Genomic DNA, 26880 nt, shown 5'->3' on the forward strand with positions numbered 1-26880 from the left:
AGAGGCAGCTGAGGTTCCTTGGTGTGCTCAGCGCAGAGCAGAGGAGCTGAGGGGAGGCCTGATGGCGGCTGCAGCTCCTCACAGGGAGCGGAGGGCAGCGCTGAGCTCTGCTCTGTGTGACAGCGACAGGGCCTGAGGGAACGGCATGGAGCTGTGTGAGGGGAGGGAGCTGGGGGTTGGGGACAGGGTCTGCACCAGAGGGTGGTGAGCATGGAACAGGCTGCACAGGATACTGGTTATGGTCCCAAGTGCTGGAGTTGAAGGAGCAATGCTCCCAGAAACAAAATCATAATATGGTTTGATTTTGTGTGGAGCTGAAGATGAACTCAGTGACCCTTGAACATTCCTTCCAACTAGGGATATTCTGTGATTAATTATCTTTGGAACCTCTTGTTCTTTAGGCAGGTGTAATGCCTTCTTATCCAAAGGGAAAAACTCCTCTCTCTTTAAAAAGTCAGAAATCAGCATTAGCAAGAAGATGGAATGTACATGTAGATATGAATAAAATTTCAGAAGCTATGTGATCTTCTTTGAGACAGCAGTTACCTCATTGAAACTTCTATTTGTGTGCACCTTAGTGTTGTTTCTGAAGTCAGATGCTTCTTAAAATTTTCCTCTTAAGCAAATAAACAACAACAACCAAAACACCAAAAAAGCAGCATTAAAAAAAAAAACCCACTGCAAAAAACCACAACACTTGGGTCTGTGTAGCAACAATGAATCAGTGAGTGGCTCCTGATGCAGTTCGAATAGCTGACTTTCAAGCAGTGGTGTTTTGGTTTCGTATCTGGAGGTGGGATGGATTCTTAACGTGCTGTAGCAGTTGACAAATGAGTAACCGTAAGTCAAGAACTTGCTCTGCAGTAGCTAAAAAGACAGGAACTGCTGTGAGGAAGGTTTGAGGAAAGGTAATTTGAGGAAGGTAAATATTATCCTATGTTTGCACGTTATGGGTAGTGATTCTCCTACCCACACCTGTCTGAGCTCTTTGGAGTTGGGGCTGAAGGCTGCAGAGCCCAGAAGTCTGAGGTGACTGCTGCTGTGCTGGCAACAGGCATTTACCCTTACAGAGTCTGACTTTGCTGCTCTGTGACAGGACTGTCATTCGTTTAGGTAGCCTGTTGCTTCCCTGTTACTTCAAGTTTTTGTTTTAGTATTTGTGTTCGGGGTTTTTTCTCTTCTTCTTATGTAACAGGAGTGGTAAGATTTTTGTCTTGACACCATGCAGTGCTCATGGCTGAGAGGAACAAGTGGGAAACTCCTTTTCTGGTGGTGATATATATATATATCAATATATATATATATCAATATATATATATATATATATCAATATATATATATATATATCAATATATATATGTATATTTTAAGTCAGCCTATAGGATAGCCTTGGCAGGACAAGGGGAAATGGTTTGAAGTTGGAGGAGGGAAGATTTAGGTTGAATATCAGGGGGAAGTTCTTTGCAGAGAGAGTGGTGAGGTGCTGGCACAGGCTGCCCAGAGAGGCTGTGGATGCCCCGTCCCTGAAGGTGTTCAAGGCCAGGTTGGATGGGGCCCTGGGCAGCCTGGTCTGGTATTAAATGGGGAGGTTGGTGGCCCTGCATGTGGTGGTGGGTTTGGAGCTTGATGACCATTGAGGTCCCTTCCAACTTAGGCCATTCTTTGATTCTGTGATTCAGACAGATTTCACATTGTACTTATATGATGTGAGTTTGAAGAATTTGTAGCAGCTGAATTTGCTGAATATGGGAACTGTATTTTTATCTGTTTGCTGAGTTTTGCAATGTTTAAAAAAAAATGCTGTATTTCAGTTTCTTTGAGGACTTGAAGGAACAGAAGCATTTGGATATTTCTAAAGGACTTAGAACGGTGCTTATTTCTTAATCTCTTAAAGCTGGGCTTTACCATTGTACGTGCTGTATTAGAGATACAACTCTCCAGAGTGCATCTGAGTGGCTTTAGACTTTCCAAATGGTTAAAGTGCCTTTTCCTGCATTATTTATTTATCTATCCATTTATTTGTTTTAAAGTGAAGTCTAGGCATCAAACTGGAGATAAAATTCAAATAGATTAACTTGCTGAATAAGAGAATACCTTTAATCTGCTGTGAGAAGGTACTTTTTGAAATACAGCAAAACTTGTGCCTGCAGACACAAAATCTCTGATGCAGTCCATCTGACAAATGGAAACGTTCAATTGTGAAATGAACTTTTAGTCAAAACTGCAAGCAGTTGTCAGCCAGTCCATTTCTGAATTACACAACAGAGTGAATTTCAGATTATCATACACAATGAGGGATGAAGTTATCATTCTGATGTCTCCCAATGAGAAGTTTTACGTATGTCTGAGGCTCAAATTCTAGTAGAGAGGGACTTGCAGAATAAACTTTGAGTGTCTGGGAGAAGTGCCACTGTAAAATTACAGTTGTTATGAGAATATTGGAAGCAGATGTGATGATTATCTGTGTAGAATTGAGTTAGGCAATACTGTGATTCTGCACTGTTTCATGACCTCATTAATTTTTCTTGTAATTGTGTTAGCGCAGTTTCGTACTGTTCCTATTAAAATAAGGACTTGTTCACAGTGTGCGGAGGCCAGAAGACCCAAGTGACCTGTAAACTGAAACTGATGTGTATTTTGTGGGTTTTGTTGTTTTGTTTCTAAACTCAGCAGCTGAATCTCTTCTTTTTAAGACTCGAACTGTTGTCCTTGAAAACTGATGTTCTGTTAACATTAAAGGGTGTTCTGTAATTGTTTGCTAGATATTCAGGTTTGCCTATTGGTTATTTGTAGTCCTTGTTTGTTAGATTTTATTTTGTTTTCCCTTAACAGTGTAGGTACTTAAGCAGCTTCTTTGTTTTCTGTAGTTAATTTTAATTACTTTTGCTTTCTTAGCATGATTGATTTCTTATTTATTTCTTATTTGATAGAATAGCCCCTAAATAATAATAAATTATTATTATTATCATTAATGTGATATGCACAGGGTACGTTTAGCTGATAATTCTCGTGGTGGCTCATCACCTGAGAACATTTTTTAAATTAGTTTTATATATACAGTGTCTGTGAGTAGTATATAAGTAGAGGACAAGATTATGCCAGTACATAATTGTTTTGAATAAAAACATTGCTGTTTTTCCAATGCACGCATACTCAAAATAGTATTGGATTTTGTTTATTTCAGCCAATGTACATTGTAAGCTACTGGCACAGTTGTCACTTCTTTTTAAACTGCCACCTTTGTGGCGACACATGAGTTGAAGGCTATTTCACAGGCAAGTGTGTAGCATTTTGTAATACTAACTTGGAAGTACTGTGCTAAATCTAGTTTAGAACCCTTCTGAGTCTTCTGTAAATCCTTCAAATGACTGGAGGCATCAAAGACAGAGAAATTGGGTAAGTGTGCTCACATTTTGTGTGGCTGATGGAATGTGGTGGTATAATTGTTTACTTTTTTTTGGTTCCTGACTCTGTTGACACATTTTGCAGTGTGTGTGGGTACACGTGTGCTGTTAGTCAGAACTTGGCAGTTGAGTAGTATGTCTGCAGAAGACACGCTGCTGTGTCTCCTTAGGTCACATCACTGAGGAAAACAGAATGGGTTTGGCAGCTTCTTGCTTTCTCTCTTTGTCCAGTCTTGATGGAGTGCTAGTTTATTTGTTCCTCTGGTGACTTTGGCTGGCTACTTGCTACTTTTCACATCGTTGAAATGTCTTTCCTGTGTGTGTTTCTTTATATTATAGCTTGCCCAAAGATTATTTCTTGTTCTTTATCTTCTCTTTGAGAGTACGTTTCATTGATCAGATCCACGGAAGGCATCCGGACGGCTTAGGGAAGAATCATGTCCCCAGTCACTGTTGGTTTCTTTCATCTTCCAAATTCCAGGCCTGTGGTGTGAGGGTGCGGAACCTGCAGGACTTCTGTCCCAGAATGTGTGAGATCTCAGCCACGTCATGAGACACATTGGAGCTGTTTACATTTTAAATTTTCAAGTTTAGCTGTAGTGATTTTGATGACTATTACTCTGTTCTAGCATGAGTTATTTTTCTTGTTCCTCCTGTATTGTTCTATTGCAGGACAGTTTTAAAACGTTCATTTCACAGCAGTTAAGCATAGTTAAAGGTCAAGCTCTTTGTCAGGGGAACTTCTGTGGCTTGTTTGATGTTAGTGACTGTTGCATTTGCAGAGATGCATGGTTTTAGTGAAGCTTTTCAAAGTGCTGCTATACTCCAGCAAACGCTTGGAAAACTGTAGCTTGTAGGTAGCCATTCTTGAGAATAGAAGTGGAGAACAGTCTGAAATAGTAATTAAATGTCCTGTATTTCCTTCATGCTCAAAATTTCAGTCTTCAGTTGCAGTGTAGAAGTTGCTGTGTATATCATCTGTTATATCGCTTCCTTTCTGAGAGAAAAACCATGCAGTGTTTTAAGGAGACAGGTTGTGTCTTGAAGCGCTTTGAACCTTGACTTAAGTCTGTCTGTGAGTGACAGGGTTGCTGTATGGCTGCTGATTTCCACAGTGTTCCTTGAATTTGGAGAAGAATCTGTCAACCATACGACGCAAACACTGTTCTAAAGGCTGTGCAACCTTTGGGGTTATTGGTAGGCTTGTTTCTCAGTTATGCTGTGGTCTTCATTTCAGTCTTTCATATTTCTGGAATTTTAACTTAAAGATACTTCAGTAAATTAAAATAAGATAAAGCCTTTGAAGATGCACAAAATACATATTTTGTTGTACAAACCTGTGCTCATATTATGTATGAAAGAAATGGAGTGCAATGATCCTTTTTCCATGTTTACATATAGTCGATACTACAAAGTTATTTGAAAGAACACCATGCTGTAAGCATGGAGAATGCTCTGTTAGCATCACCTTGGGGAAACTGAATGGTTATGAAATTAAATGAGGGAACAGGGGCGTCTCAACTTCAAGTTCTGTTTCTCTTTCATCCTGAAAATTTTATATATATATATATATATATATATATATATATATATATATTTTAAATTTTGTGCTCATGTACGTTTTGTGCTTTATCCTATTTTTAAATAACTCTTAACATATTCCACCAGAGGGCTGGGATCTGGGAGATCTTTTTTGTCAAACAAGTTAGTAGTATGTATTCCATTGTGTATCAGTTCCACTTTGTGCCAAGTTGGAATTATTTTTGACATTGAGAAGTGCGGTCATAAATGTTAGCTTTTCCTATAAATAAGATTTATGCTATCTTGTAAAAGTACCAACTGATGGAATTACAAATTCTGTTTTGACTTAAATTGCAGATTGATTTGGTGGTTACCAGTGTGTGACTTGTGATACTTAATTGAATTGACACTTGCTTTCCACTGTAAGGCTCATTGAGACATACTTTTGTAGACACTTCAAGTATCTCACCTTATTTGAAAGCATTGGTTTGTAATGGGAAATAAAAATAGAGCGAATTGTTGACTTTGCTTGCTAAGAGCTAAATAGCAGCATCAGAAGGCCTGGGCTGTAGGTTGGCAGAAATGACATAACATCAGGCTGAGACTGTAAGCTGGAGTTGTGCTCTCACACAGTGGCAGTGTGCATGTTGGCAAACCCTGTTGTCATTTCAGGAACTGGATGGAGGAGATGCTGCCCAAACTCCTTAAGTGGTTGGTTTGTTGTTTTTTAAAATTTGTATTATTTCATATAGTTTTCAGCTCTTGGAATGATGAGGAGTTAAGTCAGCTGTAACTCAATGATTGATTTTTTTTCTGCTCTGTACAAAATTTAAAACATTCATTCTCCAGGGAGATGTTGCAGTGTCCTCCTAGTTTTGAGTTGCCAGTGTTGATGTGATGAGTGAGCTGAGCCATCCTTGGATGTTACCTACAGTAGTACTGCAAAGAAGCCACAGAATTAGTTTCATATCTTAAAACTAACTTATTTGCTTCAAGCTGTTAAACAAATGAAATATGCAATCATAGCATCGCTTTATAAGTAATTGTAGAGATCTTTTTGCAGCTTAAGGCAGAGATTTTAGTGATTTCTACATTACAGGCAAATCCTGTGTCTTTGCATGACCCCTTTGTCACATTACAGAATTGTGCACAGGAATAGGATCTCTCATTCAGAGGCTTGCCAGCCACTTGCTGTCACCGACTTTGCTGGGAAGCAGGTAAACTGGCTGTTGGTGCTCTCAGAAGTATCTGCACTTAAGCAGTCTCTGGATGGAACTGCATCTCCAGCCTTTAATCCCGCTCACTGGTCTTCGGTCTGGCTGCGTAGTGGTTGTGTGCCTCAAGAACAACTGGCAGCCCTCTTAGCACAGGGAAACTGCGGAGACCCAGCAGCTTCCAATGGGACCTGCAGTGCCCACAGCACTTCCCTCAGGCTGCTGTGAAGATGTCAGTGCTCACAAAAAGGCAGAGGCCCTACCCAACCCTGGAAGAGCTTCACTGCAGTGCAGCTGGTTACTAGCTGCATGCAGGGTTCCTTCAGGCTTGCCCTGTCCTGGCTGCAGCTGCATCCTGATAACACTGCTCTGCTCCCTGCATTTTGTCAGCCCTGTCTTTTTAGTCACCAAGTAGAAATGTGGGTTGCCGATAAAAATATCAATATTTTATCCCTCTAATTATGAAAAGCTTTCTTCACTTCTTTCTAATAACCATGCAGTTGTAAGGTTCCATATTAGTGTCGGTGCGTTTTGTCAGTCCTCTAGGCATAATCTTGATTAGTTTTTGGGCTGCTTTCTCAAACAATTATCAGTGTAGAAAATAACCTCGTAGGCACTTTTAATTTGGAAGAAAGCATAAAAATATTTTCCAGCTTTTCAATGTATGGACTTCATTTTCTGGCACACCAGCGTCCTTGTATTAGCTTTAAAACTATTCCAAGACCCAATGCTCTGACCTTATCCCACTGCCTCAGAAGCCTTTATGGTGGCTGTGAATGTATGTAACCAACCATGTGTAAATGTCTACAGAAATGAGACCAAAGCTTTATGGGGTCAGAGATGGAACTGTTGTTTCCCACCTATATAGTTCCTGTACTGCAGCTCTGAATAACATATTATGTCTGTACCTTACAGTGTATGCTTCGTTGATTTGCTTTTGGTCACAAGTTTTATATTTTTATGGTAGTGTTGAGTATGCCTTAAAAAAAGATAGCCTTCTAATACATCTTTTCATTAGAATTAGCAAAAAAAAAAAAGTCATCTCTTATCCCAGGTATTGTTCTGAAGAATCCTTAGGGACTTGTGAGGAACTGTGTTTTTACCTTTTCAAAAGCTGTGGTTGGCTGATAAGCTGAGCTGCTAGGGGATAGCTTCACCCAAACATTTCATTATCATTTTTGCAATGGTGAAAGCCAGCTACCCTTTTCTCCACACTTTATTCAGGCAGAGCAAAGGACAAGATAATCCCCTTAGCCTGTTAAATGCTCCATTCCATCTGGTAGGTGATAATTGCATTGTAAGGGGATTAGCACAGTGGGATATGCTTATAGTGTAATGAAAGCTTCACTACAAGTGTGAAAGTCAGCTGGATACGTTCAAGCAGTTTGGGACCCCACATTTGTGTTATATGGTCTTGCACAAAAAAGAGCAAGGTTCCTCTGGAGAAGACACGCAGTACCTTTACGTGCCTTTCTGTACCTGTCATAGGTGGTTCATTTTTTGTAGACGTGGGCAATCTGGGTAACTGAATTTTTTTGCTGAGAAAAGCATAAGCTTTTGTTTAGCTGAACGTCTGGGGCCATTTCTGTGATTGTAGCCATAGTGTGTGCACACCCTAAGCGCTCCGCTTTTGCTCAGAAGTGCTGTGACTTTGAAACTGTGGAGATGGGTTCTTCGTAGTATGGGAGCACCTGTGTTACCAAACACTGCATAGAAATCTTCATTGGTAAAGGTGAAATGTGAATAAAGCACACCATGAGGAATACCAGAGTAAATGTGTATCAGTGTGGATAATAGGGTTTTGAGCTGAAAGTAATTCCTCTTGTAGCCAACCAGCAAAAGTGTTTTGAAATTTGGTCAGTGTCAGTTCTGAGCCCAAGGTAGCATAAAAGGACACTTTGCTTTTCTTTTAAAGTCTGATGCTTAGCTAATGCTGTCAATAGTGATGACAGTAAGTCTTCAAGCTCAGAGCATTTCGTAAGCTGCAATTTCCCTTCCTTATCTTCAGGATGTTACAGATCCGTGTGAAGGTGTGCTGCAGTTCAGCTTTGATTGCTGAACTATTTGTTGCCCCCACTCCAATCTTCTGTTCCATACAAGGAACTAGGCTGGCTGTGCAGTGCTGGCCAGAGTGTGGTTCAAACATTAACCTGTTGGGTAGCCTGCTCTGTGTGGGCACAGTGTTTTGTAGCCAGACAGATTAGAAATTTGACAGCAGTGTGTGTTTTTACATAAATAAAATAAGTCAGGTGCATAAGTATGCACTGTATGTGGTAGATCCTGTAGTGACATTGTATGACCTTACTGTGGGAGGAAATTTGCTCATGAATTAGAGTTCTGTGAACAGCTGCATGGTTGCTCTTTCTTCAGTTTCAAGTTCCTGACTTAGCAGCTGTGTGTGTGCGTGAGTGCCTCGGGGAGCTAAGGGCAGAATAAAACCTTGTGTTTTCCTATGGACGCCTGCAATAACTTTGCCAGTCTTGATGTCACAATTGAGTGTGGTTAAGCTCAACCTGCTCTTACTTCATCATGGGTCTCGATGTGCAGGGTCAAGTAGAAAGTTGCTGGCTTTTGTTGTTGTTGTTGTTGTTTTCTCCAAACTTGCGATATTGAGGCATGGTTTCCTTGTCTCCGTGTGTGTGTGTGTGTATATATATATATATATATATATATATATATAGATATATAATTTTATTTATTTATTTATTTATAAATAATATGTATTTTAAATTTGGTTGCATTCTAAGAAACATTCCTGTATTTTCTTTGAATTTAGTGTTTCTTCTGAGAAGGGTAAAACTAAGAAAATTACTTGGTGTCTGACATTCTGTAACTCTAAAACCTGAGTGAAAGGCACTGGGACATACGCTTCTCTGCAAACCAAACCATCTAATCTCTTCCCACCCTAGTCCCTTCTGAAATAAGTATTTCTGTCACTGAAAATCCTGGATGGATGAATAATTACACTGGCAATATCTATGTAAGATTTACAGAGGAATTTTCAGCTTTCTAACAGTCCCATATGTGCATGTGTTTTAAAAGTATGATATTGAAGTGTGTAGCAAGCTTACGTGTCATTTCTTTTCTTTAGGTGACAAACAGCATGTTTGGTGCTTCAAGGAAGAAGTTTGTAGAGGGGGTTGATGGTGACTACCATGATGAAAACATGTACTACAGCCAATCATCGATGTTCCCACATCGGTCAGAAAAAGATGTAAGTTGAATAAGCTTGTTTTCCCCCTTTAATAGTGAGGTAGTTTCAAGCACGTTAAATGTATGTAAGGAAAGGCTTCATCAAGCTTTTAAGCTGTGTATAGCTATTTTCAGTGCCAATTGTTTTAGTATTTATGCTCAGAAAAGTTCAATCATAGCCTTGCCAAGGCTTTATTTTTTCATCTTTGAAAGCTGTATTTGTAACTTAAACTAGATCATTGATTATATCTAGTAGTTACGTGTTGTCTAAATTGTTTTTGTTGTGTTTTTGCATTTTTCATCCTCAGTGTTCGTTTTTGACAGTGCCTTGCACAGCTTGTTGATCTGCTCAAGTAGTCTAAGTTAGGCATCACTCCCTTTTGTAATGGAAGAAAGGTGCAAAATCAACCATTTTTAAACATTTTTTCCTTTTGTAATGCATGTGGCTGTTTAATACCAGAGTGAGCATGGTGTTATGAACTGTGTAAACATAGACGTTTTCTGTAGGCTGTTCGTTAGTGAAATTCAATCAAAATTTTCAAGGATAAGAGGAAATTGGTTTAATATCATGACTTAAGCAAAACTAAAAATGCTTAAACAATATGTTCCACCTCTGTTTAATTAAAATTGTTTTGATGAACTTGATGAGAAAGTTCAGGTGAGCTAGCAAACAATTAGAACACTTTACAATGGAAAAAAAAAGTAAAGGCTATTCTTTTCATGTTTGTCCATTACATCCATGTACATACCACAGATGCACACAGGCACAGTGCAATATGTGTGACATTGAACATGCTTTCTCTTCTGTAAGTACCTAGAGGTGCAGGGAGCACTCTCAGACACTAGTGCTAACCAGACACTAACTGGTTCTCAGTAAATTCCCTCTACTACATTTGATACGTTTAGGGAGAAGCCATGTAAGATGTGGTCAGAAAGGTAAAGTGAGATGCTATGCTGCACAGTCTACAGTGAAAGCTGATGCTTGGCACATTGTTGACATAGAGTATGAGTGTTTTAGTTGCCTACTCTTTCTGTAGGCAATGTTGCAGAAGTGGATCTTAGGATGGGACTTCAAGAGAAGGAAGGTGGGTGTTCCAGTCACCAGGAATGACAAATGAGAAATCCTGAAAGCTTATGGGAGAAGTGGACAAAATGGGGAATAGAAGCGACTGTAGTTGGCAGAGAAGAATGATGTGATACCAGCAGGAGATGGAAGAGTCATTTTTGCAAAAGCTTCTTAAAGTTTTGTTTCCAAATAATTGCTAAGGGATTTTTTTCTGTGTAGCTTCACTATTGACAATTACAACTTCTTGAGTTCATGCTTATAAAGTCTTAAGCTATTACATGCTTTTTTAACAACTTTTTTAAAAGGTGATCAAAATAAATATGTGGTGGTGATGCTGACATTGTCTTGAGCACCTTTGAGCAGTTATGTATAGTTAAGTGTATTGTATGTATTGTATTGTATGTATTACATGTTGTTTTGTTGTTTCATTTGGCTCACAACAAATGAGAACGTCTGCAAAGATGGTTGTCTTTTGGTTTTCTTGTTGCTGTCCCACCAATTTTGCAGCTTTGGAAAACCTTTTCCAATGAAAAATGACGGTGTATTTAAATACTTTTTGGACTGAAATTGTATGAAAGATGATGTCCTTCATGAGGACACAATAAGTTTCTCAACTGCTTCTGTGTTTAGATAACACTTAGTACTGACAGACAAAAAGAAGTTTGCTCAGAATTTCCAGTGAGTAAGCTAATGAGGAATCACATTACAAAATTTGGATGCAGCATTATGAACACCTGTGGGGAAAAACTTCCAGCTTCTTGATCCTGGAACGTTTTTCACTCTTTCTTACTTGACACTTAGATGGAAATATAGTATGCAAATGTGGAGAAAAACTAAGGCAGTGGACCTCTTGGGGAAAATGAGGCTACAATCACATAATCAGACAATTGGCAATAGAAACTCTGAAACTTAGCATACATAATCTCTTTGTAACTGCAGTCCTTATTGAAAAGAAAAAATGTTACAATTTAAAATATTTTTTTATATAGTAGAATTGTCTATATGTGATTTCATGCAATTTAAATCATTCTGTATTTCTTAATTTTCAGTTTCTCGTGTCTTTACTGAGAGTAGGTAAAGCTTAGTTTAACACATGGCAGGTTTTAGCTACAAGTCTGCAAAAAAAAAATCTGTTTTCCTCCAACGTACCATCTATACGTATGAACCCCTGGTCAGTCATGTGCTTCACTTATCCTGTAAAGTTCTTCAAGTTACTGCAAGCATAATATTTTGCATAAAGTTCTTTCTTTTTATTTTAACCTGAAGATAAAGTGAACTGAGTAAAGACTCTTGAAGTCATATCTTAAGACTTGAAGACTTTTGACAAGAGAGAACAAGTAGCAGCAAAGAATTTAGGAGATATTTTTATTTCAGAGCCTCATTTTAGCTGAAAGCAAAAAGCTTTCTCCTAAGTTGCCTTTTTTCACTGGGGGATATAAATCCAGACACTCAGGATTTGCATGCTATTTGAAATGAAAAATGTGCATGTTATCCACACAGCTACTTCTAAAACATCTGAGTGTTGCATGGGTCTGTTTTGGGGGGGCACAAAACAGTCATTCCTTTGATTTTTATTCCAGCAATCTAGTGCTCATTCTTTCAATGGGTGGTTTTGCTGTGAGTCATCACAACCTTGCTGTGATAAGTAGGGAAGTGGAACACAGAATATCCATGAATGCTCTTTCTACGAATTCTGCTGCATTTAGTGTGTGATAACCAGGTCAAAAATGCTTTGCTGAATAATTTGTATTAGACTGGTTGAAATTACAACAGTTTTTAAAGATAGTTTTAGTTTTGGCTTAAAGCAAATGCGTTTCTATAACTTGGATTGGCAGTAAGGTGCATGCTGTGATCCCAAAACAATTACAGATCTTATTTGTGGCTAATGTTACAAACCTGATTGATCTGCCTCTCCATTCAGCAAGATCACTTTAAGGATAAGGGTCCATCTATTTGTGCTTGGGTGGACTGACTGGCAGAAATTGGCAACTCATGGGCTTCATATACTTTTGAACCTAATTTCTTCAAATGAAGGGAAATAATGGCAATAAACTTCAGATCACTTCAGTTTGAACTTTCCGTAAGGAAAAAAAAAGCAAACAAAAAACCAAAACAAGTCTCAGCCTTTTACCTGCTAAAACTTGTAATAGACTTTTCTTCGACTAGTTTGTCCTGTCATATCTGAAGCCATTTTATCACCCACCTCTTCCTGTGGTAAGGAGTTCTGAAATAGATGTATGTTTCTTTTTTAAAATGTTGACTTCTGCTGTCAGCTGCAGGCACAAATTTGGTTGTACACAGCTGTGCCTTTTAATGAAGATCTGCCCAAACTGTGACAAAAGTTTTTTTTGCTGTGAATGCTGTTTGCATTTCTTAGCCCAGTACTTGGGGGTTTTTTGGCCTACTTGCTCAACAGATGATAAAGAGTTCAAGTGATTTGCATTTCCAGTGGGTTAGTTTGCTGGGCTTAACTCTTTTCTTAAAAGCAAACAAACAAAAATCCTTAATGTCTTAACTGATTCTGGACTTTCTCATTTGAGACGTGAAGCTCTTACACATTTCAGTTCTTTCAAAATGTGGCTTCTTGTGAAATCAAATTAATTTTAATAATGTGAACATTACTATATCACTGAGGATAAGGAAAAGGCGGAGGTTCTGAATGCCTTCTTTACGTCTGTCTTTAAAAGTCAGACCAGTTATCCTCAGGATACCCCTCTCTCTGACCTGGTAATCTCGGCTGGGGAGCACACTAACCCTCCTGTGATTCTGAAAGAAACAGTCAGAGACCTACTGCTCCAGCTGGACTGCCACAAGTCGATGGGGCCAGATGAGATCCACCCGAGAGTGCTGAGGGAACTGGCGGAGGTGATAGCCGAGCTGCTTTCCATCATCTGTCAGCGCTCCTTGTTGACTGGTGAGGTCCCAGAAGACTGGAGGCTTGCCAACATGACTCCCATTTACAAGAAAGGTCGTAAGGAGGATCCGGGGAACTACAGGCCTGTCAGCCTGACCTCGGTGCCAGGGAAGGTTATGGAGCAGATTGTCTTGAGGGAGATCATGAGGCATGTGCGGGATGAGCGGGGGATCAGGCCTAGCCAGCATGGGTTTGTGAAGGGCAGGTCCTGCTTGACCAACCTGATCTCCTTCTATGATCTAGTGACCCATCTGGTGGATGAGGGGAAAGGCTGTTGATGTGGTCTACCTAGACTTCAGCAAAGCCTTTGACACTGTCTCCCACAGCATTCTCCTGCAGAAGCTGGCAGCCCGAGGCTTGGATGGGTACACTCTTGGCTGGGTGAGGAGCTGGCTGGAGGGCCGGGCACAGAGAGTGGTGGTGAATGGAGTCAAATCCAGCTGGCGACCGGTCGTGAGTGGTGTTCCGCAGGGGTCGGTGCTGGGGCCTGTCCTCTTCAATATCTTTATTGATGACCTGGATGAGGGCATCGAGTGGACCCTCAGTAAATTCGCAGATGACACCAAATTGGCTGGAAGTGTGGATCTGCCTGGGGGTAGCGAGGCCCTACAGAGGGACCTGGACAGGCTGGAGAGCTGGGCTGAAGCCAATGGGATGAGTTTCAACAAGGCCAAATGCCGGGTCCTGCACTTCGGCCACAACAACCCCAGGCGACGCTACAGGCTTGGAGCGGTGTGGCTGGAGGACTGTGTAGAGGAAATGGACCTGGGGGTATTGATTGATACTCGGCTGAATATGAGCCAGCAGTGTGCCCAGGTGGCCAAGAAGGCCAATGGCATCCTGGCTTGCATCAGAAACAGTGTTGCAAGCAGGAGCAGAGAGGTGATTGCTCCCCTATATTCAGCACTAGTGAGGCCGCACTAGTGAGTCCAGTTTTGGGTCCCTCACTGCAAGAAAGATACTGAGGCCATGGAATGTGTTCAAAGGAGGGCAACAAAGCTGGTGAGGGGTCTGGAACACAGGCCATATGAGGAGGCTGAAGGAGCTGGGAATGTTCAGCCTGGAGAAGAGGAGGCTCAGGGGGGACCTCATTGCTCTCTATAACTTCCTGAAGGGAGGTTGTAGTGAGCTGGGGGTCGGCCTCTTCTCTCGTGTCATTAGTGATAGGACCAGAGGGAATGGTTTCAAGCTATGGCAGGGGAGATTCAGGCTGGACATGAGGAAGTATTACTTTTCAGAAAGGGTGGTCAGGCACTGGAATGGACTGCCCAGGGAAGTGATGGAGTCACCGAGCCTGGGGGTGTTCAAGGAAAGACTGGATGTTGTGTTGAGGGACATGGTTTAGTGGGAGCTACTGGGAATAGGTGAACGGTTGGACTGGATGATCTTTTAGGTCTTTTCCAACCTTGGTGATTCTATGATTCTAACAAGTAACATCAAACCTGCAGATTACGTTTGGCTCATTGCTGCTCTTAATCTGGCTACATGACAATACCTTTCCTAAGGAAAGAAGCTTTCAGATTTGGATACTGAGTACAGTGAGATGGGTTATTGGTTCTGGGAGGGCACTTTACAGAGGACCCTTCCCTTACATGGCAGAAGTGTGTCCACAGTGGATTAAATTCAGGTATTCTTCTCTCATGAGATAGTTGCAGACTCAGTTGCATGAGGGGAAAGGTTGGCATCTTTGTCTTTTAATGACCAGGATGATGTATTACAAAGGAGTGGTCAAAAGCGTTTTATCACAGCCTTTTCCTGCAAACTTCCATTAAAGTAATTTGTAAAAATAGTAATGATTATATCCATATTATATCTGTATCTATACATAAATATAGCCTTATAAATAGGTGGGACTTTTACAATAGATAAAAACTCATGAAGCAAGATTGAGATTACCATGGAGACTGAGATCTGGAATCTTGCTAGGTTTGGGAAACTAAATGTGGAAAGGAATCATTCTTCTGGAGACAGCTTTACTTTATGATTGCTACTGCATTGTTCCAGCTTGGCTAAGGACTTTCTTACACTATTCTTTAGGGTTCTAAGGATGTCTTGTTTCCCAAGGCATGTTGTTTGACATTTGCCTTAGTCACTGAATGAGAATCTGTTGGGTTAGTTGGTCATAATTTAAATTTGGATGCTGCACTTAAATTTGTTGTAAGTATTTAAGAATTCCCATTTGTATCCTTTTGTATCGGGAAGAGCAGCAGAAGCACTGGAGCTAATGCTGACTGGTCTAATAAAGCTAACATATTAAGATAACTTTCATAATATGAATAGCTTTGATTTGTGAAGCAGAAAAAACGAAAGCTTATTTAGGAGAAAATAATTAAATATCTTTTATTTTAAATGGAAAACAAGTATTATTGTAAACATTAACAGTATACATATGATCATACTTGAGAATTTGACTGAATAGTCGGTTTGTTTGCTGTGCTTGCTTTGTGAAATATATTCCTTCAAGTATAAGATGCAGAGGAATGGAGTTGTGTTTTACCTTCCCAGAGAGTGCCTGAACATGCTTGGCATCTTTTATTGAGTGTGTGATATATTTTAACTAAAAAAAAAAATCCCATTTTCAACAGATAAAAGTTGCAGTGCTGCAAATTGAAAATAGCTGGAATGAGATTGGATGAGATATCGAGGGGAAAAAAAATCCTTTTTTGAAGTTTTAATGCAGCGTACCTTTTCAGAGTTTATTGTCATTCTGCATATAGCTTGTGTTTTTGTAATAGATTTACATCAAAGAATAAAGAACCGAAAGTTCAGAATGCAAAATGCACTCTTCATCTGTTTCACTATAAGTTAGTATCTAGATGGGGTCATCAAATTAAACAACACACAAGAAAAAAAAAAAGAGTTAGAAAAACAGGCTTTCATATTCTGTCAGACAGTTTGCAAGAAGCATGTATCTGAATTAGTTTAATTAGTTATTTCACATCACTTATCACCAAAATTAAATTTGCTGTTGATGATTTAGTGTTTAATTGCAAACACTGCTTGGTTTGTGTTTAATTTTTTACTGCAAGAAAGGATCACTGTGATAGGTGTTTCAGTACTTGGTCTAGAAGTGTTTAATTGCATCTTCACATAAATCAGCAATACAAGATAGGTCTTGCATGTCAGCATTAACATTTGAAGTGGTTCCGTGAGCCAGATTAACGCCATGATAAAATCCTCTACCTCTCATAGAAGGGAAAAGTTGTTCTCTCTTACATTGTGATTCAGTTTACTGAACAGATTGTATTGTAATATTGGTGTTTTACGTGCTCACTCTATGGGTGGTTTTTTGGTTTTGCTTTCAGTATACAAGTAGATTTTTGGTTAGAACAGAATATTTGCTTTGCTCTCCTAGATCTTCATGTCTTATGGCATTTCTTTGCATTGCTTTCAACAAGCTTTTAGTAATCATTTGGCACCTTAATGTGCCAAATCATCAAACGGATTGTTTCTACCCAGAGAGATTGGCTTTTAAAGTTCTACTTGAATCGCCATGTTAACCTCTGCCATAAGAATGAATGACAATCCGTAATGTCATTGTCACTCAATGGCAATATCTCAGATACCACTGCCTACAGGAGAAAAATTTCAGGTAACTGCAGCATGAGAGGTGGTGCTTACATTATGTTCCTTACCCCTGTGTGCTCCCAGGCACCACCAGACATGGGAGACCACAACCTCAGAGGATGAAGTCTGGAAGCTGGAATGCAATTTCATGTATTTCTTAGCTATTGTGTTTGGTTTTATTTTTCACAAGTAATGGAGATGAGAAAAATTTTTGCCTACAAATAATTCGTTCCGGATGCCCGACTTTTAAAATTTATTCATTGTTCTCCAATTTGGGAATATATATATAAATTTTGTTGTGAGTTTTATGAATCCCATATTAAAACCCAGTTTGTTATATAGAGGAGAACTGTTAATAATACTGCATAGTGAACTGTCCAGGGCATAGGAAATCACGTCTATCAGTTAGTTATTCATTGGCTCAGGGTTTTTATGCACGTTGCTATAACACTTTCTCCTTTTGAGGCTGTAGGTCAGCTGTTTTGTTGTTAAATAGTGCAGCACAGATGGCAGTTACCAGAAATAAAGTAGTGCAAATATGAAATGATGCTGATGCTTGCACCTGTGAGAAAGCCATCATTTATCAAGCCAGATATTACTCACACACTTATTTGCTTATTCTAACATCTTATGCTTTTAGGAGCTGAATTTCTGGAGTGAGATTGAGGCCTGCTTGCTTTATGTTAAAGAAGGTGGCTTTAGGCTGTCACTGCATGGTATGGTGGCCTTGGTGCTGCCGCATCAGGAGGCTGTGGCCTGAGCTCACCTGCTGGAAAATGCAGCAACTGTTATGCAGCTCTACCAAATTCAAGCAATTTTTTCTCAGGATTGTTCATACTTCTAACTTGCTGCAGGAAATCCATCAATATTTAGTGAAAGTAATGATGATAAAATCTGGTTCATCAGGGGGAGTGGTAAATAGCCTGATAGTATGTTATTGACTTACTGATTTTTTTGATGTGGACCAGTCCAAAGAAATTGATCTGTCTGCTGGAATAATCAGCTGATTCAAGTTTAGAAGCAGAATCTTACATGGTCAGAATGCACTGTGACCATCTGAAGCTTGTGAGCAAAGTCGTGTTCTTGTCTGAGTTGATCACCAGCAACTCAGTCTGTCAGTCTGCCCTTGCTGGGGTGTTTGTGCTTCAGTGCACTACTGCAGTAAAACGCAGTCCTGGTGTTGCACAAGGGATTGGTTGTTGAATTATCTCATGGCCTTCTGAGAAATGCAAGCCTTAGGCTTCCTCAATCAGTGACAATGTGTAGAGGAAAGCCACCTGAAATACGTCAAGTCATGCTATGTTGGAATAGAGAAATGCCATGTTTTAGCACAACTGGGTTTTGTAGCTGTTGACCACCAGCAGAATGATTGAACTAAAATGCTCCAACTTGCAGAATGGTATTCTGTATGTGCTCAGCATGAGTGTGCACCCTTTAGGTGTGCTCCTAGAGAATTGGTATCTTGTGTATCTAGATACACAATCTAGAGAATTGTGTATCTTGTGGCTGATAGTCCAACCAGAAAAAATAAATGATGCTGGGAGGAATGTTAATAGCATTTGCTTTGGGTCTTTATCTTTGGATGAGGATACTTAATAGTGGCTCAGAGGTTTGGTGTGTAAAAAAGAGGTTTTGGTACCAAACATTAAGATTTTGGCTAACATAGTAATTTTTTTTTTATTTTCTTATCTTTTTTTTTTTTTTTTTTGTGGCCATAAGTAATATGAAAACAGTAGAAAAAGTAGACATGATTGTAAATGGCTCCTAACTTCAGTGAAAAGTGTATTTGGTGAGGTTTAGTGATACATTACAATGTCAGAAATATCTTGATGTACATATTTGACATATTATTGACAAACAAATGAGACAGAATAAGAGAGAAACGCATACAACATCCTTCTCCATGAGATTTGAGAAGTACTTCAGCCTGGAACAGATCCCCTGAATTTCCTTTTTCTTCATGAATCTTGTTATCCCTGGTGTCCTGGGTATGTGATGACCTTAAAATGAATTGTTAGACATGCTGAATTTAATCCTTGGCCATTATTCTGGTCTTCCATAAGGGTTTCTTTGCAAGTTTAACTTCTGAGTTTAACTTTTCCTATAAAGCAAATGTGACAATGCATGTGACCTACTTTGAAATAGTTCAAAAGAAAATCCAATTTTTAATAAGCATTGTTCATTAAATATTATTTACCATTCATTTTCCCTTAACTGGATTTAAAAACAAGTGGTGCTCAGTATAAACTTCGTTTTCCTCCCTTTCAAGTAATTTAGTACTTCTTAGGTCTGTGGTTTTGTTTTTTTTTCTGCTGAGATTTGTACCATCTTCCCCTTATTATATCACAGGCTATCACAGCAAGTTTTAAATAACCTAAGCAGCTACTGTGGGATTTTCTTTTTGGCATAACCATTCTGCTTGTCTAACCCAAAACTGGTAGTAATTTTGTTGCTATTTCTATCTCAGTGTCTGTTGTTGTTATTTATTTTATTTTTTTTCAGGTACTCTCATAACTCCTATTTTTTGCATGGAGTTACAATTTGCAATACCTTGCCACGTATTCCAGGATTTTCCAATTTGTCAAACTGCAATGCGTTTTCTTTTTTTCCTAAACATTCCAAGAAAGGAAAGATGAGGTGAAACTACCGTATCAGCCTGTTCTGTCAGTGTTTAACAAATCTGAGTTGGGATGGAGAACGTGCTTTTGGAGCCCATCCTCCCAAGGGCCCCACTTTGGTTCACACTGCAGAGTGTTCATCAGTTTGATTCTTTGGGTTGAAGAGGTGCTCCTGGAGTGCAGCAAACATTTCCCACTCACAGTGAGGCAGCCAAACCAGGGGGTCAGGTGTTCTAAACAAGGCTAATTCAAGTTAGAAAATGCACACAGAATGTATGTTAGGCCTTCAGGACCAGCATTTTTTTGTTTACAAATGCATGTCTCTTTGGCCACGTCACTTGCTGATGCAGACCGCTGAGCTGATGCAACTGATTATTTAAACTGCTTTTGTGTACAGGCAGTCCTCCTGTAAGAAGGGAGGACTTGGTTCCAGCTTGGAATCTATTTTAGCTATAAGTTTTTTCTGTAGAAAGTTTTTGTCTTAGTAGTTCAGACCTCTTATGTATGCAGGTGTGCATGTTCATTGCTGTGGTTGCTTTCTACCACACACACAGAGTAGTATGAGCATATACAAGTTTGAGGTAATATTTCTGATATATTTTCTGACAATAGTTATTTTCCACTGCACTTTTTCCTCTCGTGTCTTGTGTATGTATTCAAAAAGTCATAAATACTTGATGTAAGTTATAGCCATCAAAACTACTCTTGAGATGTAGCGTCTACCCTGCAAGTTTTATTTCTCATTTCTGCCATCTGCATTTGGCTCCAGCACAGACAACTAGCTGGACGGTTCCTAAGGTCTGAGCTTTACATCTGTCTACATTAATTCAACAGAACAGTTTGCAGTTAACCACAGTAATGTGTATTTTAATTACTGGGGTTTCTTTTTGTTTGTTTGTTTTTGTTTGTTTGCTTTTTAACTCAAACTGAGAGCGTGAGAGTACACTTAAGAATCCAGGCATCCCTTTCCTTGGAACCGTCTTTCAGTTCAAGCCCTGATTACAGTGCCTGATTCAGGCACTGAACACACCAATGTCTGCCTATGGATTACAAGGTATGGGTAGCCTGTTCTGCTGTGAACAGGATGGGTCAGGTCAGCTAATTACCCCTTTTTGCTCCAAGGGTAAACCAACCAGACCTAATGTTGCCAAGCATCAGACTGATTCTTTAAGGATATTCAGGGATGGATACTGGCAGAGGGAAGCTGTGTAATCCAGTGCTTAATTAAGATTGCAAAGATTTTTTTTTTCCTAAAAATTTAGCCTCAATCCTCTGTTCCTTGCCTCACATTATTAACACATCCAATTTCTGCAGCAGCATGGAGAGTGGTTTATTTCTTTTTCTCCTTTCAGTTGTGACTGAAAATCTGGTATCTTGTCCCTGCTGTAGCTGTCATCATTTTTGAATGTCACTTTTCTTGGGAGTCTCCAGTTTGTCACATTCCATGCGTGGTATTTGGAAGTGGACATGAAAAGTTTTGATGGAAATGTTTGATAATATGAAGTATCTATAAAGTGGGCACGATGAAGCAGGAAATTTTACTTCATCTGATATTTGTACATCCTAGATGTTCATATGGTGCCTTATGGGCATGATGCTTGCTTTTTAGGGGTTACTGTGTTATAATTTCAGTATTTGAATCTTGTCTCATGTGTAAATCTGTTTCTGTATAGCAGCTGCAACCTAGACACTCGTTTCCCACTGTTTGCAATTACAACTGACAATATGAAACTTTGAACTTGCTGTTACTGAATTCCCCTGTTTTGCAGGGGAAAAAAAGCCCTGCATCTGATTTAAATAACGGAGTATTCCTCTTTCTGTAAAGATGGCTCTCTTAGCTGCAAGGCTGGGAAAACTGAAAGCTTCTGCATCTTCTTCCTCTATGCTATTTTTTTGTAAGTTAAAGAAAGTCTGGTTTTCTACATGCAGAGTTGGATGTGTTGACATGGGATGTGCTGTTACTACTGTGCAGATATTTTAGGAAGTTTCTCAAACTTGATGGTTGAAGAAAAGATGGGGATTTTTAGTCGCTTTTATGGCAAAATAACATGCTATTGCAAACTTCCAGAGCGAGCTACCATCATATCTCTGTGTCTATAATAACCTTGTGTTCTTTTCTAAAATTTTAGATGCTGGCATCACCATCAACATCAGGTCAGCTGTCTCAGTTTGGGGCAAGTTTATACGGGCAACAAAGTAAGAATTACTTTTATTGATTTTATTAGATGTTCTAGTTTTATGCTCTTTGGATAGGCAACGTGTCGGGTTTGGCATTTTTGGTGATTGTAAAGAAGACTGTGTAATGTCAAATGTGTAACTTCATTTATTTTGGAAAATATGTTTTTGCATTGTCTGTCATCCATTTCTGCAGTGTTTGATAAACAAGGTGTCACGTATTGACACCATGTAACTTAAATATCCAAATACAGTCATCCTATAAGGAATATCTGGGACTTAACTAACTGAAGAAAAACTAAGGAAGGTGAGCTGGGCCAAACTGAATGTCCTTCAGAAAAACATCTAAGGGCTAGAGGGAAATTGTACTTTATGGTTTATAGGAGCAAATTAAATCTTGTCTGTATGCTTGACAACTCAAATTTGGCAAAGAATTACACCAGGAAGATTGTTTCCTTCTGCTCTGCTGTTTAATTTATTTTATCTCTTGAAGATATTTTTTTCTTGCATCTGCCAGCCTTGTGTATACTGTTGCTAATGAAGGCATCCTGAGAAACAGTAATACTGTGCAATGCTAGACCTGATGTAAGTGCTGGAGTTAAGAGCTGAACCTCCCTGAAGTTAAGAGGGGCAGACATAGAGAGTGACTCAGAGCACCTGAGTCAGATAAGAGTTTCACAAGTAAAACAGGTTTGTGAGCATCTTTCATGACTCCACACTTTTGAATGTTTGCAGCTTTCTAGCCAAATCCATCTGACCCAGACACTAAGGAAAGGTGTCTTAAGAATATTTTAGAGTGTGGATATTTTAATTTGAACACACTAAAAGCTTTGTCTCCCAAGAGCATGGCCTTCGTAGCTTTTTTAGGCTTTCTTCACAAGGTTTAGAAAGCATAGTGACTTTAAAATTATTTTTGTTTTTTCTATCCCCGTGGCTGTTGATGTGTGACTGTGTCATACCAGTGCATGTTTGACTGCACTCCTGGGACTTTCTGGCCAGTCTGAGAGTCAGGTTTGGATTTTGGGTCCCTAACCTGACATTTCAGGCTCAGCTGCATAAAGATGTTGAAGTAGCTGATTATTTTTAGGGGTAACTTTTTTTCATCAACTTTGTTGTTCATTCCAGTTATTTGTCGTGTCTAGGCCACAATCTCTTGAAGATGGAGACTTGTGTGGCTAAAAATTCAGAAGTAAATATTTTCAGGGTTCACTTTCTTCCAAATATGAAGGAACTGCTGTATTCCTGTAAATTCTTATATTTAAAATATTCTGGGAGAGACAAAGCTGCTGTCCAGCTTTAGATTTATGGCTGTCAGTCATTTAGCAAGATGTCATTCTATAGAGTTAAGTTAAACTTAATTTGTAGGCATTAAAAATTAACCACTTAATCAGTTGACAGATTTCTCGTCTCAGTTTATATGAAAAACATAAAGCATAAGAGAAGGTTTCTTTGGATGGTTTTGATTGTTGTTTTTTTTGTTTTGTTTATCTGGGATTTCTTTGGCAAATATTTCAGCTGCCCTTGCCAGCCACAGTAGCAGAATACAATAGCAGAACTACTCATTAAGAATTCTAATTAAAGAAAAGCAACAACTAGAAGAAACGCTGTTAGTGAAAAACTGACTGCGTTTGAACAAATGCTTGCACAAAATCAACCTGAATACAGTAATCACTTTTTTCAGTGTACCATCTCTAGAAGAGCATGGATTTTTTCCTTTACCATTTTATTTTTTAAATTCCAGCTAATCGTTAATTGGTGTGAAGTACTTTTTATAATATACACTTATGCTCATAGAAATTATTCTGATGCAGCAAATTGCCAAAGTATTTACAGCAAACACCTCGATATCATCAGCAATTAATGAAGTCTTAGGAGGCTTGTTACAGTGAGTCACGCTACTTCTTAATCTCAACTGATAGAGATAAACTGGAATGTTATCCAAATCCCTCGTTGCAGACTTGCAGTGAATGGTAGGGCAGAACACCAGGGCAGGCAGCGCTTCTGCAAGAGTGAGAGCTCAACAGCTGGGAGGTTTCTTCAGCCCTCATCCATAGCAATAACTGGAGCATATGCTGTGTCCATCCTTTGTGATCTTAGTATTTCATCATGTCGTACGCTGGCATATTCAGCTCTGCTGAAGGGGTAATCTATCATTGGAGAGTGCTGATTCGTCTTAATTTTTCTTCCTTTTGTCTGCAAGATAAGGTTTTTAATTCTCTGAGGCTTCCTCAGCAGCCTCACACTGAAGCGATAGGGCTGTTATTTATAGCTATCGTGTTATAGATGCAAGTGTGTTTCTGTTGATATGTTGCACTAAATGGCTTTCTCTTGTCTTTGGGCGTATTTCTAAAACTCCTTGAATACAGAAAAGGAATGTGGAAATGATCAGAAACTCCATAAAGTATTCTGACATTTTGAGACAGGTTATTTTTTGTTCTTCTGAATTGAGATGATTTTTGTGTGTGTGTGTGTGTGTGTGCTTATGTTATTTCATTGCACACAAATGCTTGCGTAGAAAATAATTTTGATCACAATGTAAAAAAAAACAAAAATAACAAACAGGCAAAACCCCAAACCAGCTCTGTACGCTTTTAATTGCTAGCTGAAGGTGCTTAAATCCTATTTGCTTTCAGACCTCAAGAAATTAAATTTAACCTGACTTTGGACACTGAAATTGCCTGATCTGAAAGAACCAACTTCAGTTTTACAGAGGAGTGTCCTAGAATATTCATTCTTGTGCCCTGAAAGCCATGTTATGAAATGTGCCTAGTTTTATTTTTTTAGTTACAGGCTTGCATATTTTTTTACAAGCTAGACCGATGTTCTAAATGCTGGCCAAATATGTATCAATTTATTCAAGTGTAATAACCTTTCTTGAGTGGAGATATTTCTTTTCTCGAAACACCGACTTTTTGAATATGTGGATTTCCACGTCCCCGTCAACAAAACCACAGCTCCCCCCCGTTCTATTCAGAGTACATCTCAAAGGAAACAAAATTCCGTTAGTGACTTAAAGAAAAATTTTGTGAGGAGCCTTTCTCAAGTTTGACTAGAATGGGGCTATGTGTGAGATAACTGGGCTTGTAGTATGCAGGCAAGGACTTCATTTTACACTGCACTTTCCTACAGTCTTTACACTTTTTGAGGTTGTCAGCATAAATTGTTTCCATCCACACCTGATGGCTAAGACTTTGTTCCGGATCGCTATGTATCTCCACCCCTCTGAATTTTTTTTCAATAGGTGCACTAGGCCTTCCAATGAGGGGAATGAGCAACAATACCCCTCAGTTAAATCGCAGCTTATCACAAGGCACTCAGTTACCGAGCCACGTAACGCCAACAACAGGGGTACCAACAATGTCACTTCACACGCCTCCATCTCCGAGCAGGTATTTATTGATAGCCAATGTTTCTGCAATTGTGTCTTTCAGCAGAGCACTTACTAAATGTTCTGCGTATCGTGCCACAGCTACTTTAGACTGATTAATTAAAAAAGAAAAACAGTAATTTTTATTGACCGCTGCCTGTATTGGGTAAGTAATACTGTAAAACAGTAGGATAAGGCTTAACGTAAGACAGTGTTTGATTTTGTATGTAAAGGATAAGTTGCTGGCAAATTCTGCTTCAGAATGTAAGAGTCTGTTTTTTGGTTGTTCTGGTAAACAAACGGTAAACATTTTTATACGGCTGTTCTGCACCGTGTGAGAACGTTAAGGTAGTAGGTCCTAAGTGCTCTTTAAATAAGAGTTGTAACGCCTCTTCAAATGCATAGTACTTAAGTATTTATCTGAACCTGACTGAGGACTTGATTGGTACGCAATGGGTCATCTGGTGTTTCTGAAGAAATCCAAAACTACGTTAATTATAGAGAGTAATCCAAACACGCTGTGTTGAATCTAAGCACAAATTAAGTTGCAACAGCTCCAAGTCTATCCAACATGAGTAATTTAAGTGAGTAACCAAATACTATTGCACAGATTCATCTCCGTGGATGGTTTTTCTCTTTCAGGGGGATATTGCCTATGAATCCTAGGAATATGATGAACCACTCCCAGGTTGGTCAGGGCATTGGAATTCCCAGCAGGACAAACAGCATGAGCAGTTCAGGGTTAGGCAGCCCCAACAGAAGCTCTCCAAGCATAATATGTATGCCAAAGCAGCAACCCTCTCGACAGCCTTTTACTGTGAACAGGTAAGGCTGTTTGGTCAGACCATCCCTGTGCAGCCATGGGCGTGCTTAAGTACTGCTCTCAAAGTCTAGTTTTTTATCCATTAGAATAAAACTTCAGAGTGCCACTTTGTGTCTTCCAGTCTCTTGGTACTAACTTTCAAAGCACTCAGTGCTTGTGCAGGCACATTGCAGCCTTTCAGCTAACTTCCGTTTCTGACTACTTAATTTCTACTGCTCCTTCTTTAAAACATGTGATGTTTCTAGTGTGTTCCAGAGTTTGTTTTTGAATCAGACCTTGGTTTTTGTGTGTATACATCTTGAAAACTACTCATCTATGAGTTTGGGAAGAATTAAGGCAAGTGGTAATCCAGAATAACTATTTCTAAATAGTTATTCTGTAAGAACAGTCAGCTGACTTGGACATAGTGTAGACCTCATATTTTACTTCTTTAAGTTTTGGAACAATATGGAAAGCAGTGGTTTACAACTCATCTAAGGTACTCATTTTTGATACCAGAATTTTCTCAGTTACTTCTGCTTTTTTTTTCTTCTAATTCTGGGCAAGATTGTGGCATCAGAAATCATTGTGCTTTTACTGTTGTTGGTACGTTTATGCTTAGTTTATATTGATAACCTTGTAATAAAATGTGTCAATTCTGATTACATAGCATGTAACTGGCTTCCCACAGCTGACTATTTTCCAGGCTTCTTTCCAGAACCTCATGATCCCGGATTGTTGCTCTTTCTTACCTCATGCCCTAGCCTAGGGGACTGAGCTCCAATACACTCATGGCAGTCAAATGCCACTTCTAACATGGTGTAGTATTTTTACTAAACAAATGAAGGAAAATGGATACCAGTTATCTGAAACTTGGTCATTCTATTTAATTCTGTATCTCTGCATTATGATATAGGCATTAAATAACTTCTTTCTTCATCACAGTAATAAAGGTTTGGTAATAGCAGTTTGTGTTCTTGAAGTGTAAGAAGACTTTGGACAGAGGCCACTTTGAAAGTAATGCCTCCTATTTATTTACA

The 26880-nt window shown here is 39.2% G+C and overlaps 1 protein-coding gene across 3 annotated transcripts in view; it reads left to right on the plus strand.

Moving 5' to 3' along the window:
- Window positions 1-26880, plus strand: part of CNOT2 (CCR4-NOT transcription complex subunit 2) — a 93870-nt gene that overhangs the window by 43476 nt on the left and 23514 nt on the right. Inside the window, exons 2-6 of one of the 3 annotated variants that reach the window (XM_048941188.1) lie at window positions 9231-9353; window positions 10369-10416; window positions 21626-21692; window positions 24913-25060; window positions 25681-25863. In XM_048941188.1, coding sequence (XP_048797145.1) covers window positions 9243-9353; window positions 10369-10416; window positions 21626-21692; window positions 24913-25060; window positions 25681-25863 — 557 coding nt within the window. In that variant the 5' untranslated portion in view covers window positions 9231-9242. Of the gene's footprint in view, window positions 1-9230; window positions 9354-10368; window positions 10417-21625; window positions 21693-24912; window positions 25061-25680; window positions 25864-26880 lie in introns of those variants that run through there. The other 2 variants (XM_048941196.1, XM_048941187.1) reach the window with 2 other exon arrangements.

This window comes from Lagopus muta, chromosome 1 (genome assembly GCF_023343835.1).
Source record: "Lagopus muta isolate bLagMut1 chromosome 1, bLagMut1 primary, whole genome shotgun sequence".
Classification (NCBI taxonomy): domain Eukaryota; kingdom Metazoa; phylum Chordata; class Aves; order Galliformes; family Phasianidae; genus Lagopus; species Lagopus muta.